Source organism: Ischnura elegans, chromosome 3, assembly GCF_921293095.1.
Source record: "Ischnura elegans chromosome 3, ioIscEleg1.1, whole genome shotgun sequence".
Taxonomy (NCBI): Eukaryota; Metazoa; Arthropoda; class Insecta; order Odonata; family Coenagrionidae; genus Ischnura; species Ischnura elegans.
Window position 1 is genome coordinate 135,311,282 of NC_060248.1, and position 13,958 is coordinate 135,325,239.

The window sequence follows — 13,958 nt, forward strand, 5'->3', positions numbered from 1 at the left end:
AAATAATATTTATTTCGATTGAATTTCATTTCTTATCAAATAAGTCATCATTTGGTAGTAAATAATCCCACAAAAAGTAATAATAAGGTAAATTATTTGAAATTAACATCAATCATAATGACGAATAACGTACCTGTGGAGCTATTTTCAACAAGAAATTCAGCTAAGGCTGAGAAAAAACAGAACCTGAACACCAAGCATTTCACTAAGTAGCTCTCTGCTGGTTACGTAAAGAAACTACCCAGAACTCACCACGAGGAAGAGGCTACCATGGAGTTCCACCCGTGTCCCCCCAACCAACCTTCCAAAGGATTATGAGAGGATTTACGCAATGGTTAGAATAAAGGGAAAGCGTACCAGGTGTGGAGTGGAGTGCGTGATATTTGTTGCTCCCGAAAATTTCATGGGTAATGATTTGCCCACTTATGAAGAGATGATGAAAATGTTTTTGTACTCTCGGTACATTGAAGAAGAAAGTTAAAATATCATTATTTCTCTGCCGGGAATCGCGGAGACAGTGGCTTATGCCATTGAAGGCATTTGTCATAGATCGTCTATCCCAGTTGTTGGATATAGGCAAATTGTTAGAGGAATCACTCAATATCACGGAAATAATCGCAATATTCTTCGATCTGTCAACAAGAATGCTTTCATTGATCTGAAGCAAGACTTTCTTCGTCACGCACGTCAGCTTTTTGATGTTGCGGCATGTAAATTGCTTTAGTGAGACTGATTCTGTTTGTGATATTCTTTCGAAAATGCCTTGTTTAGAATGGGAATTCCCTAAGGACAGAGGAGTGGCAGGATAATGAAGATAGGCGCCATCGATGTGCAGGAGACCAAAAATAGGAAAACGAGGCTTTGCAGGTTGGAAGGAAAAAAGGAACACCCGAATGTTCCACCCTATTTTGTCATAACACTACTGTTCGGAAGACTCAGGTGATGAAATGACATTGAATGGAGAGTTATGTAATGCAAGTGAAGGAGAGGATTTCATGGAAAAAGTTTAATGTAAGTAATTTGAAATTGCTAAGATTTGCATCATCCTGTGAATAATTTTGCATATCAAACCATACCTCTGCAGCACTTGCATCTGCGCACCTAATAGATATCGGGTTGGTTACTCAAGGAGTCGATGTACTTTTTGTTGACAAGAACAAAGTTAGAAGGGAAGGAGAAAGATTGCGCACGTCTCTTCGGAGGAATGTTGGAACTGTTTAACTACAAGCGCTTTACTTCGACGAGAGGAAAGACTCTGCTTTCGTTTATAGTCAATCAAAGTGAAAAACAATAGGTGAGGAGCATGTAACTCTCGTTCAAGAGCCCGGTTCACGCTACTTATGGCATGTCACCCCATGTGTCAGCAAAGCTATTGGCCTCTTAAGATTCCATAATGAATTTTCTAGGGGAGGAAATGATCATTATCGATGGACACCAAGCAATTGTGTGCGATGGAACTGAGGTTAACACCGGAAGCCATGCCAGAGTAATCAGGAGAATGGAAATGGCCCTAAGAAGACCTTTGCATTGGTTTGTTTGCCTGCTTCATTGCAATGAACTATCGTTCAGCACCGTCAAAAGAACTGATGACCCTGGCAAAATTTGTTATCAAAGTTTACGCTCCAATGCGGTTTACATTAAAATTCAGACAATTTTGAACAGAAGGCCCGAAGAATATTATGAACATGATTCTTCTTATGAAATATATAGATAGAGACATCAAATTACGCCGCTACCCTATGATTCAGGGAAATGTAATTTTGCTCACACAGAGAATATTCTGCTTGCAATGTTAGCCAATAAACGCAGACAAATTCGTGCAATGGCCATCACAAATACATTGAAATCGAGAGAAACTCAGCAGGAGGAATTGAGGAAATTCGAATTTTCCAAAGCTAACCTTCCATGGGTGAAGAGTTCTCGGGATCGCCACCGGGTCAGGAACTCCATATCTGCCGACGTTTCGATGTCCGACTCGGTCATCGAAATGTCGGCAGATATGGAGTTCCTGACCCGGTGGCGATCCCAAGAACTCTTCACTCAGTCCATTCGCCGGGAAAGCACAAAATCTTTCTAAACTTCAATGTTCAAAATTATATTGACTTGGTTGACTGGGAACCAATTGAGGTAAATCAACAACCAATAGTAGCTGGGATGACAAACAAAAACTTGGAAGACCTTGTTACGGAAAGATCTGTATTAGAAGTACCTTTTCCCTGCCATACACAAGCAGTTGAAAGGATGGTACAAATGGTAATGTTAGCATCAAAATCCGTGTGCAGTATAGAATGCAGGCATGGATGGGCATTATCATGCATGAGAGATGGAGAAATTCAGCCGAAATTTGAAAAAAATCACAAAATAATTTTGTCAGAGTAATTGATGTCCTTTCACAATCGTGTCCTTCGAAAGGTTGGCTGGGGGGGACATGGGTGGAACTCCAATCAGGCTGATTCTGAAATCAGCCTGATTGTTCGCAAAATTTTAAACTTTAGAGCTCGGGCGGCAGTGGTTAATATTATTTGATTTGAAAAAAATTTTGTGTGCGAGATCCTTATATCATTTCGCAACTTTCCTGCGTAGGGCAAATTTTATCAGGAAAATAAACCTTTTTTCGGCCCACCCTACTATGCAAGGCACCGAAAGATGTGGTTATCCTGCAGAATGCAACACTGCATTACAATTTTGCGTTAACTCACGGCCGCTAAGTTTATCGATGGTGTCGCTCTACTGGCTTGTTGAACAGTTTATTATTGAGATTATAACAATTGTGACAGTAAATGATGTGAACAAGTTGTCAATTAAAGTAACAGTTTAAGCTACATCGTAGAATACAATATACATATTCTGAACTGACTGACAAGTTACAACAAATTAACGGATGATGCCATCAGATGTTGGGGGAGTTTCACTGTTGATCCTGATGCTATGCAGTACATATGTAAACTGTGTATCCAAGCATCTTCCGCGTAGCCCTTCAAAATCAATATCGACCACTACTGTTTTCAGTGAACGCCTGTTCATGGCAATAATTCTGCCAAAAAAAATAATAGATAAGACCCAGATAGGGTAAAATGTTGAATTTTTTAAAATCAAAACCTGGAGAAAGAACCAGTGGCTCTCTGATGTAATGTGACATATTGGTCGATCATACATTCTTTAACAACGTGTTGTTTAACTTTATTACTTGGCAAATAAAATTGTGGAGATTATCTTAAGTTTCTTTTTTTTTACAGAGCTTTCCTGCTAATTTACACCTTCAATGAAGTTATTTTCATTCACTTCTTCCGGTCGTTCATTTAAATTTGCCATTAATTAAGATAGTAAGAGTTCATTCTTGGAACCGAGGATCGAGAACCGAGAACCAATGGGCGAGAACTGGACTGGTACCAAGGACTGAAAAAGTTTAAGAACCGACTCATCCATAACATTAACATTTACTGAACTTTACTCACTGAACGACCAATGTAAGAAATAATGCAGAACTACTAGGGGTAGTTGGAATATCAGAAAACTCGTGATTGAGTAGTACATAATACGTATGATTTTTACAAATGAATTTATCAAAAAAATCTGATTATTTGCAATTTGCTGGCAAGGGATGATAAATGCCATAATACCCGAGAAATTTGCAAAATGAAGAAAAGCACTGATATCAGTGAAAGTTTTTAGGGTGTCCAGCCAATCAATGAAGAAATTTTTATCCATAATTGCAGCTTTTCCAGGGAAAGTTTGCTAATTTCCATGTTAATATTACGTGATTACTGCGATGGATAAGAATTTTCAACCACCCAATATTACTTCAATACTTTTAAATAATATTATATTTATGTATTTACAAGGACAAGGAATAGGTTAGTTAACAAATTTTGTAAGTAAAATTTAAATTTATTCAAAGCAAACCAAGAAGCTGCTTCGACCTCCTCCTAATTAATTTTCACTTGCCGTCACTTGCAATTCTATCCTTTGTGTTTTCGAATCTTACAATAGAGCCAAGACATTTGATTCTCTTGTCTCGTCTGACATTCCATGTTTCAATGCGGTAGTAAATATTCTCCCCAGCTACTGCACTTAAAATCTCGACAAACAAATTTGAGGCCGGAGAAAAATGGGTGATGAAATGGCCAAATTTTATGTGAAATGCAATTGAAATTCCAGGTGGGAACAAAGATTCATGAATAGGGACATGCAAAAGGTGGGGTTATTTTATAGCCAAAAGTGGTGTTATTTTTCTACAAAAGCGATGTTATTCTGCCCTGAAATCGGTGTTATTTTAACGGCAAAGTAATTTATGTTGATTGAGGGCAGTGGCCCACCCATTGCCTTAAATTTAGGATATTATTGATTGGGAATAATTAAAGCAATAATATACATGGAGTATTGACTGAATTAACCTATTTTACATATTTATCCTTCGCGTATACATATATCTAGCTTACTTAGAGAGAAATTACTTTTAAATGTCTGTAATTTCAAATGAAATATTGCTATTGTGATCAAGTTGTCATCTTTTACATTTGTTCTCTTATCTGTTAACACAGCGTTATAGCAGGAAAGAAATCTTTCTCAGTCCATGTTTGCAGAAGTGATCCAAATTGCTTAAAGGCAATTAGATGCAAAGGATGTCTCAGACATTTGAGCTCCTGGATTGCTTTAATTACATCCACTGAACCCCGGGAATTTTGCTTTTGTAGTAATTTCTGTAATCCTCCCAACCCCAACATCAACTTCTCTGTCTCCATTGATTCCAGGCCATGAATTTTTTGTTTTTAAGTCAGGGTTCATGTCTGTAGACGGAACTTCTTGGGGATCAAAAACTGAGATCTTTTCAAATATGTACCTATTTTTCTGCTTAGGTCTTCTACCATAAGAGAACTAAGTTTGGTTGACGCTTTTTCAGCCATCTGCATAGGTATTGACTTTACAGCAGCTGCTTTAGAGGTTTTCATGTTTTGCAGATTTAATAAGTGGTTTTATCTAAAAAAGTACTCTTATGAATTTTCTCGAGGCTCATTTTTAACTTCTTTAACTCTTTCAAAATGGTGGAGTTCTCTCCTTAACATGAATGCGGGACTGCGCTCCATGAGACTCCTTGGTCCCCTCTGTATGGAGCATTTATGTTGGACATCTGTTAAGAAAGGTCTTGCAGATAATCAAACACTCTCAACACCAACCTTTTCTGATCCTTCCTAGTGGGCATTTTGCATTATCTTGGACTCTGAGGGTAGTTGGTCTCCCTCCTTTCGTGGTTTACCACCCTACCAGCATCATTGGTTCGCTGTCAACTCATGCTTTGTTTATGTGAATTAGCTATATGGATGATTGTTGCTTGCACGTAAATTGCAGACTTCCAATTGAATTCCTCGATTTATTCTGAGAATTTTAAAATTTTGAATGAAGCTCTACCGTCAGCATTAACGAATTTAATGCCTTAACAATTTCCATGTTGATTTTATAGTGAAATCGAGATATAAGTTAATATTTATGGTAGAATTTCATTTAAAAATTGTAAACTCTGCCAAAAGACAAAGAATTCAATTCTTCGTTTATATTTTTTTAAGAAAGAACCATATATTTATTTTGCAAACTAACTGAATGAACAATTGTATTATTGCGGTCCCTTGCCAAAAAGAGGGGTAATAAGAGACGAGGGTCTAGGTTCATGCTTCCGGATTTCGGCAGTTACAGATTTTGCCAGTCCATGGTGTTGGCCTGTGTTGGGTCCCGAAACTAAGACTTTGCGAACCCACGAATGTCATAAAAGGAGGAGAGCAAGAAAATGTATTTTCGGCATTAGGCCTGCGTAGGAAAATCTCAGGCAAAAATTTTCGCCTTTCGTCTCCCGGGTCAAGAAACGTCCTGCCACATATTTTCGTCATTAGCAGCGAAAGGGTTATCTCTTTATAGAATGTGAGTATTTGGATAGTTTGAACCCTCCAGTAATTTTATTAAGTCAACCATCTGATTCCCATGGCATTTTGGCTACTTTGTGGACATCGTGAATGCGGTTTAGACATCCTCCGGACAAACAAGTCGCCTTATTTCCTCGAGTGTGTTTCTTTGTGGAAATCATGAATTTTCTCCAATTCATGGGCGATTTTCACCAACTCAGACGCAAATTTCATAATTTTTTTCCTTCTGCTCTACATGAAATTGTTTTTCGAGGCGTATATTTAAGCCGTAATTTTTTCACGGCATTGGCCGCTCACCGACGCGACTAATTTCCGCGGCCGCCGGCCGCCGTTCCCGCCACAGCGCCGTGAAATCCAGAGAGTCGTCTTGTCGGAAAGTGGCCTGAATTTTACGGCGCTGTGCCGGGAACGGCGGCCGGCGATAAGTCGTTTTGGCTTAAAGCTGCTACAATGTAGCTCCGTGAGTATTTCACGGAATAGACGGCGCACAGCCACTTTTTGCCGCTTTCAGGCTTTTGCTTTGCTCCGGCCGTCGTCAACGGCACGGCACTGTGCTTTCAAATAACCATTGGTCTCAATGCATGTCTTCAAGCGAGTCGAATCGCGCAGTTGACGGCACGGCGTTGTTGACGGTCAGCAAGGCAAGGTTCAATCCGGCCCGGCGGTGCGCCGTTATGGCGTGAAATACACATCGTGCTATCTTGAGGCTGCTTTCAAACGCGACGACTTTTCGCCGGCCGCCGTTCACGGCACGGTTCCGTGAAATTCAGGCCACTTTCAAACGAGACATCTCACGGCGCTGAGCCGTGAACGGCGGCCCATGGAAATTCGTCGCGTCGAAAAGCGGCCAATGCAGGGAAAATATTACGGCTTAAATGTACGCCTCGAAAAACAATTTCGTGGGAGGAGCATGAGCAGAAGAAAAAAATTGTGAAAATCGCGTCTGAGTTAGTGAAAATCGCCCATGAATTGGAGAAAATCGCAATTAATACGAAATTCGCGTATTCGCGGGAAAACGCCGGAAATCGCGTATTTCGCGGGAAAATCCCGGAATTCGCGTTAAAATTCGCGTTATCGCATTTGCGACTTTTGCATGTCCCTATTCATGAATAATAATGCAGGCATAATTGCAGGGACTGAAAATGCACACACAATGGCCGATTGGCTGGACAGCTTTTTTTTTGTTGGGAAAACTTACTGAGGGGAAAATTGGATGAACTATCAGCAACTGAATTGAGGGAAACAGCATATGGTGGCACACTTTGGTTCAGGTACAACAAGGCATTGGCAGCCAAGACTAGTGTCCCACCAATGGGACGACGTATAGGCACTGCCTGGAGGCAGTCAAAAGGCAGCCCGGAAACAGACCAAATGATGGGGTGGACTCTTTGCTGAATGTTCAACGATATGGCCACCAGGGAGCAGGTGTCTCTCCGCACAGCTATCCGCCTGAAGAGACAAATCAATTCCTTAGAGAATTAGCATGAAAATAATGAATAGATGTATGCTCATGCTCTATGCACTTTTGGGTACTGCACCCACATCAATTGACTTCAGATGACTACAGTTTCACTGACTGAATGGTTAACAAAACTGTTGCCATCCCTAGGCACACCCATATTTATATATGTGCATAGGTGCAGCACTTAAAAATGAAGAGAACAAAGTCATGCAAATCTATCCACCCAGATGCATTCTTATTCTAACGATTTTTAGGTTGTAACAAGAAATTTTTATTGTTTTGTTTTTCCAATTCGCATTATTATGCCCCATGTTGTGGTTAAACATGTAACACGAAAATCTTTTACCTGGAAAGAAACCACCATTTCAATATCTTCTCTTACCTTATATTTTAATTACTTCGCCCCAGCTTGCTCGTCGGAAAAGAAAATACACGAAACATTGCAGGTATAGAGATACGTTTGCAATTTACTTGACAAAATGAAATAATAAATTTACAGACAATTTTAATAGTCAAAATCATTCCTTATACCCTAAGGTCATGACCAATTATATATTCTAATTTAGACATAAATTTGGTATTTCCTTCTTTCAAGTATATTGTCTAATTTTCATGCCGCTGGAATGGCGACTGGTAGATAAGAATGTATACATCTCAACATCTTACACATCAAGTCTTATAGTCCATTTCACTTCTTGAAAATCAATAAACACTTAAAACATTACACGTTAAAACATCACAACATCATATCTAATAAAATTTTTTTCAAATCAATACAAAGTAACTCCGTAGCATTATACATTTATTTCCTACAGTCAATTCCTCATTTCCTTCAACGACTCTCATAAATATACAATGTAACTACTCCCTCTACTGTGGTTACGCAATCTTAACACTGTCGCTCCACATGAAATATCAGTCTCTCTTCAGTCATGGTTGCGATAACTTCAATGGCGTGTCATGTTATATGGAATGTCATGGTTGATGGAGTGTGTTCGTGAACTCACCCTAATACCATTTAATCTTGGACACATGGAATACTCCACGTTCTTCTTCTATTATCGGATGTTGCAGTAGGAACAAAGATCTACCCTGGAAATCCTTGATTCTGTATGGACCCTCATAGATCAGTAAGAAAGCCTTATAACTTTTTCTTTCCTTATATGAAACTGGATCCTTACGTATTGCAACCGTCGCCATTTAGCTGGTGACATTATGGGTTGAATGGACACTTTGAGAGAGGGAGAGCCTTACCTCATGGTCAAGCAGAGGTTTATTTTTTGTGTATGTGTGGATTGTTCCTGTGTGCGAGCAAACGATGTGAGCGTGATTCATTTTCCCCTCCCCCGCCTTCAATTCTTGGTTTCCCGAGTCCCCGTGTTTTGAGACGAACTAAGAAATTCCCCCTCTTTCCCCCCATGGTGATGTGGCTCGAGAGAGCATCCGTTTATGAACCCTCCCCCTGCCCCCACCCCAGGTACACCCCGACTATCGAGAGTGGCCGCCGGGAGGAGAACGAGTTGGGTCACCCTGGGCGTAAGATTGCCACCCTAAAGAAAGAAGTCGGCCTGGTTTTGTTGAAGTGTTGCTGGCGAGTGTGCAGCCAGAGGAGATTTGTCGGGATGTGGCGTGGGTGGACGGGCTAAATTGAAGTGCGACAGGAGAAAAGAAACTGACCGGTAATTTTCTGTCGCCAAAGGTAAGCCGTCCCGCGCTACCCCATCAAGGAGATGCGACAGAAGGCAACAGCCCTCACCAGGAGCTGCAAAAAGCAGAAACTCAGTTTTTCTCTCTCTCAGCTCTCGTTTTTTTTCAAGTGCACCGATCACCAAGAGGTCACTCATACGTTCCTTTCCCTTTTCGTGCACCCCATCCCCTTTCTCTCCCGAAAAAAAAAAATCCCTTCCCCTTTTCTCGTCCACTCCCAATCCCTCCCACTCTCCCCTTGACTAGAGGTCACAGTATCAACACTAGGTCTCCCGCTTCAAAATTTTCTATTTTTCCTTTCTTCTCTCAGTCGCCTATTTTCCCCCTTCTTCGCGATGCATTCACGGATTTTCTTTGTCAAATCTGAATCACTCTCTGCTTCCCAGGCGTCATCGTGTATCTCAATAGATTCATTCATACACCTTTCCGCCACAGGTAACCACTTTACCCAACCTTTGTGTGCTTGTTGACAAAAAATTCTCAGAAAAAAATAATTTTGACAAAAAATAATTTTGGCGTTTGCATATTCCTGGAATAACTCCTGCGCTGTTCTGGATGTAGCATAATCCGGCTTTATAATCTTATTGACTACCCTTCCATCTATGCACAAACGAATTGAATTAGCCTCCTTATGCAGGCATAAGAAGGCTAATTCAAACGTAACGTGCTTTTCTCGATAGCCTCGTTGGAGTAACAGCTCTTTCATGGCTTCCCTTGCCCTTTCCCATAGATTCAGCAGAAAAGTATAACATTTACTATGAAATTCTTCATCTTCTTTTACTTAAATTCTATATGAATACCCTTTTATTTCCCAGGCGTATTCCTGAATATCTCCTTCCTCTACTTAATTTCTTCCACTAATACTGCCTTCTCTTCTCTTGAAAGCTCTGGGATCTTCTCATTGCTGTCCTCCATCCCTTCTGTAGAAATCACTTCTCTCTCTCACGTCACATATCCTCTTTCCATCTGCCTTTCTTCTATGTGCATCACTAGCCGCTTTGAAGGTATTTCCGCCCCTTTGAATGGACATCTCACCGTCTTATCGCCTTGCGTTATAATTACGGCGCGATCTCTGTAGTCAATTTTTTCCTCCCACATATCCAAAGTGTCTGTACCCAGAATGATTGTTTTTATTAACCCCAGTACTACGGTACAATTTAAATCGACACAAATACCTCCAATTGTCATAGTGGGAAATATTTGTTTTTTAATCCTACCACTCTTCCATCCAACGGCTCCCATTACTTGAATTCCTCTTACCGGTAACTCCATCACTTCATTAAAATATTCTCGGTTTTCATCATAATATTATTCACTCATTCAAGTAATCTCCGACCCTGTGTCTTAAGTGCATTCATTATAAAGCAGTTAATCTCTATCTCTGGGAATTTGACTTCTGGATTTCTGTCTTCTTTCTCTTCTTCCAGTAGTTCTTGTGGTGATGAAACTCATTAAATTATCTTCTCTTTCCTCCTCTTCTCCTCCCTATTCATCTTCTCGACTGCCCCTGTCTCTTTGGTCTTCGATGCATCAGGACATGAAGTACATCGAGACCTATCTAGTTTTCCTGTTTTCACCCAGCAACATTATTATAGTCGTTCTTTTAAAAAATGAGGGTATCCACGTGATCAGCTGTTCTACGATAATCCATTTCTCCCCTCCTATATCTATTGCTTGGATCTCGTCCCCTCTCACGCTCCTCATTCCATGGCTGGCGTCGGTCTTCTTGTGGTACAGCATTCCGTTTCCCCTCCTATTACCACTCCTCTCTTTGTATCTCGCCTCCTCCTGTTGCTCTCGCTGCCCCGGCTCCAGTCTGGTCTCTTGGTATCGTTCTTTTATGGCCTTGCCATACCGTCCCAGCATTGCCAAAAATTGTGGTAATGCTGTAATATGCCGCGTAATAACAGCTGCATTTACTTCTGGCCCAAAATGATGCTCGAGCCTATAAATAATTTCGTCGTCCTCCATGGCAGGTTGCAACTCCTTTGCTGCACTTATTCTTTGTGTGGCGTACTCCACCCTGCTCATATTTCCTCTTCCATTATATTGGCCGGAATCAAGCATCTTCCTCACTTCCATCTGTTGTTGCTTCCCCCAAAACTGTGCCAAGAATAGGTGTTTAAAATTCCCCATATCTGCGTGCAGATGAGACGTGGCAGTCAACCATTCCCCGGCCTGACCTATCATGCCTTGCCTGATGATTTTAAGCATGTCACCATCTTTCAGCTGATATATTTCTTGCTATGCCAGCAATTCATAAACGTACCGCATAGGTCTCGCTCCTTTCTGTCCATCGAATTGTGAAATCTTCATGTTGATTGCAGGGACCTGTGATACTGTCATTCCTTTGTTACACTGCCTTCTTAGCCTCTCCATCTCCTTTTGGGTGATTAATTGTAATTGTTTCTCGATAATTGCCTCTTCTGCACTTGCTCTCTCCAACATCTGGTCTATCTATACGTCGTATTCTTGTATCTTTTCGCCTTGAATACCTTATTGAATTTTCTCTTTGTTTCTTCAGCAATGATTTCCATCTCCCTCATTGTCGCAAGTAGAAGAGTAGATGAATGAACTGGGGAAAAAATCTGAAAATCCCCAATATCATACTATTACTCCCCCACTCACAAAATAGAAAACGTAAAATAAAATAGTTGAAGGCCTTACCGAACAGGAAATATTGGAAAAAGTCAAGGAGCTCAAGTCAGCTGTTGAGTTGAGACTAAACAGCTGACTTGAGTGTCTGTCCCTCGCCCCGGCCACTGGGCTTCACCCTCTAACCCTATCATAGCACGAATCCATGGTCATCTTATTGCATTACCAGTGTTTTTTTCGACCAAACATTGTAGTTGATTTTAAATGATTTACCGTAAGCGCGTGTAAGAGGCGCACCTTTTTTCCCAGACATTGCAGCCGAAAATGGGGGTGCGCCTCTTACACAAACTTCTTATCTCCCCCCCTCCCCTTCACCGGTCGCAAGTCCAAGGGGAACTGAGTGGCCTTGGTTTTCAGCGTGAGTCAGTCATCTGAAACCCTGGGTCAAAATCAAACGGCAGGTAGGGGAGTTTATCCCTTAGTGACGTATTTTTTTAAATGCTCCTGTTTGAATTTCTTGCAAGCATCGCGCCGTCACGTCGGTACCCCAGAGGTGAACATTGAAAAGATCGCGCGGGGTTTTTCGCTCCGGAGCGCGCGCTAAATTTGCTGCCACGAGTGGAAATCCAGCGGCATTTATACTGCATAGTGTAATCGCTTATCAAACGTATAGAAACGCGTCGTTTTGAAGGACATACCTGGTTAATAGTCAACATCTGTCTTGCCGAGCAATTTCCATTACGTTGAGCACCTGATTTTTCAAAAATCATCTTCAGACGCTAATATGAGGATTTTTGCAACTGAAAATTATATTGGTGTCTAAACCTGCGGTTTAAAAAATTCGAACGAGTGCATTCATTGTTGGACTAAATGGTGGATAGAAGAAATCGGAAATGCTTATAAGTGAAGAGCGCTGAAGGCGAGGTCGAGGGGAAGGAGCGCGCTCCCTCCCCTCCGTATTTCAAGCTACGAGGCTATGAGCGAAGGAGCAAGGGAAGAATACATCCGATCTTGCATGTGACGTCGTTGCCTTTAATGCGAAGGGGCGAAGGCGCAGCAATGTGATATACGCAGTTTGCGTTGCCTGAAGTTTCCAGTCCGTCTCGTCTTGTTTGAATGCGCTTATGCTACGCTTGTTTCTTCCGAAATTGTGCTGTTTGGACTATGTTGAATATTAGTAGCCTTGAATATTAGTACCTGAAGTTTCCAGTCCGTCTCGTCTTGTTTGAATGCGCTTATGCTACGCTTGTCTCTTCCGAAATTATGCTGTTTGGACTATGTTGAATATTAGTAGCCTTGTTTTAGCTATAAATCTTTGTGTCAATCAATTAGAGCTCAAAAAACTAAAATGCTGTCAGATAAACATCGCGTTAGGTCAAATTCTTTTTAGAACCTCGTGCGTGTCTTACAATTGCTGAAAGATATCGAGATATCTCCGAGCTCAGAAGGTGACTCACCTAGCATTTGACCTCCAGAAACTCGGAAAATTGAACCTGGTAGACCGAAAAAGGTCAGTTGGTGAGATGGGGTAGGGATGAAACACCTTTCAATTGTTCCCCTGTAACTTGAAATTTTCCTATTTTCCTGTGGAGTCTCGGAAAGGAAAAAAACGGCAGAGGCATTGGCTGATGGAGGGCCGAGTGTAGTTCCGTTAGGCCCCTTGCACGCACACCGATTTTGGACAGCCGGTAAAATATCGGCCGATATTTTACGGGCGAAGCGATGCTTGCACACACGCCAGATTTTTACCGGTCAAACGATAAGTTGCTATGTTTTTTAGCCGGCGCCGGCGACCCACAGTGACAATGGCCGGCAGCTAACCGGCATTTTGCCGGTGCCGGCGCGTGGTCGGTACGTGTGCAAGCTCCAATGCTCTCCCATTGTTCACTATTGGAATGTGGACGGCCGATATTTTACCCGCCATCCAAAATCGGTGCGTGTGCAAGGGGCCTTAAATCTACGACGTGGTTATTATCCTACGGCGCTGAGATTGCCCCGATTGTTGTCCAATCTCTTGGGAAGGATCATGCTATGTGCCTGTCGTGTTTTGCCTTAAAATTTTCCACGGCTGCAATTCTATTGCAATACTTCAGCGAGAGCTTTTAAACAAAATTGTTCGTGAGTAGGACAAGCAACGTAGAGCGATGGTGTATGCGAAGAGAGGATCGGAACTCTTTCTACTCCCTCTTATGCCGCTATTACCGCCGCAGTTATCAAAATTTCCTCTTTCAAATAGTACCGAAAGAGGAAATTTCGATTACTGTCGAAATTCCAGGCATACA

General features: G+C 41.5%; 1 protein-coding gene across 2 annotated transcripts in view; it reads right to left on the bottom strand.

Annotated features, from left to right (window-relative positions):
- Nucleotides 1-13,958, bottom strand: part of LOC124156620 (cleavage and polyadenylation specificity factor subunit 1) — a 153,741-nt gene that overhangs the window by 131,916 nt on the left and 7,867 nt on the right. For both annotated transcript variants that reach the window (XM_046531267.1, XM_046531266.1), the window contains exon 6: nucleotides 7,111-7,361. In XM_046531267.1, the coding sequence (XP_046387223.1) occupies nucleotides 7,111-7,361 (251 nt within the window). The remainder of the gene's footprint in view (nucleotides 1-7,110; nucleotides 7,362-13,958) is intronic.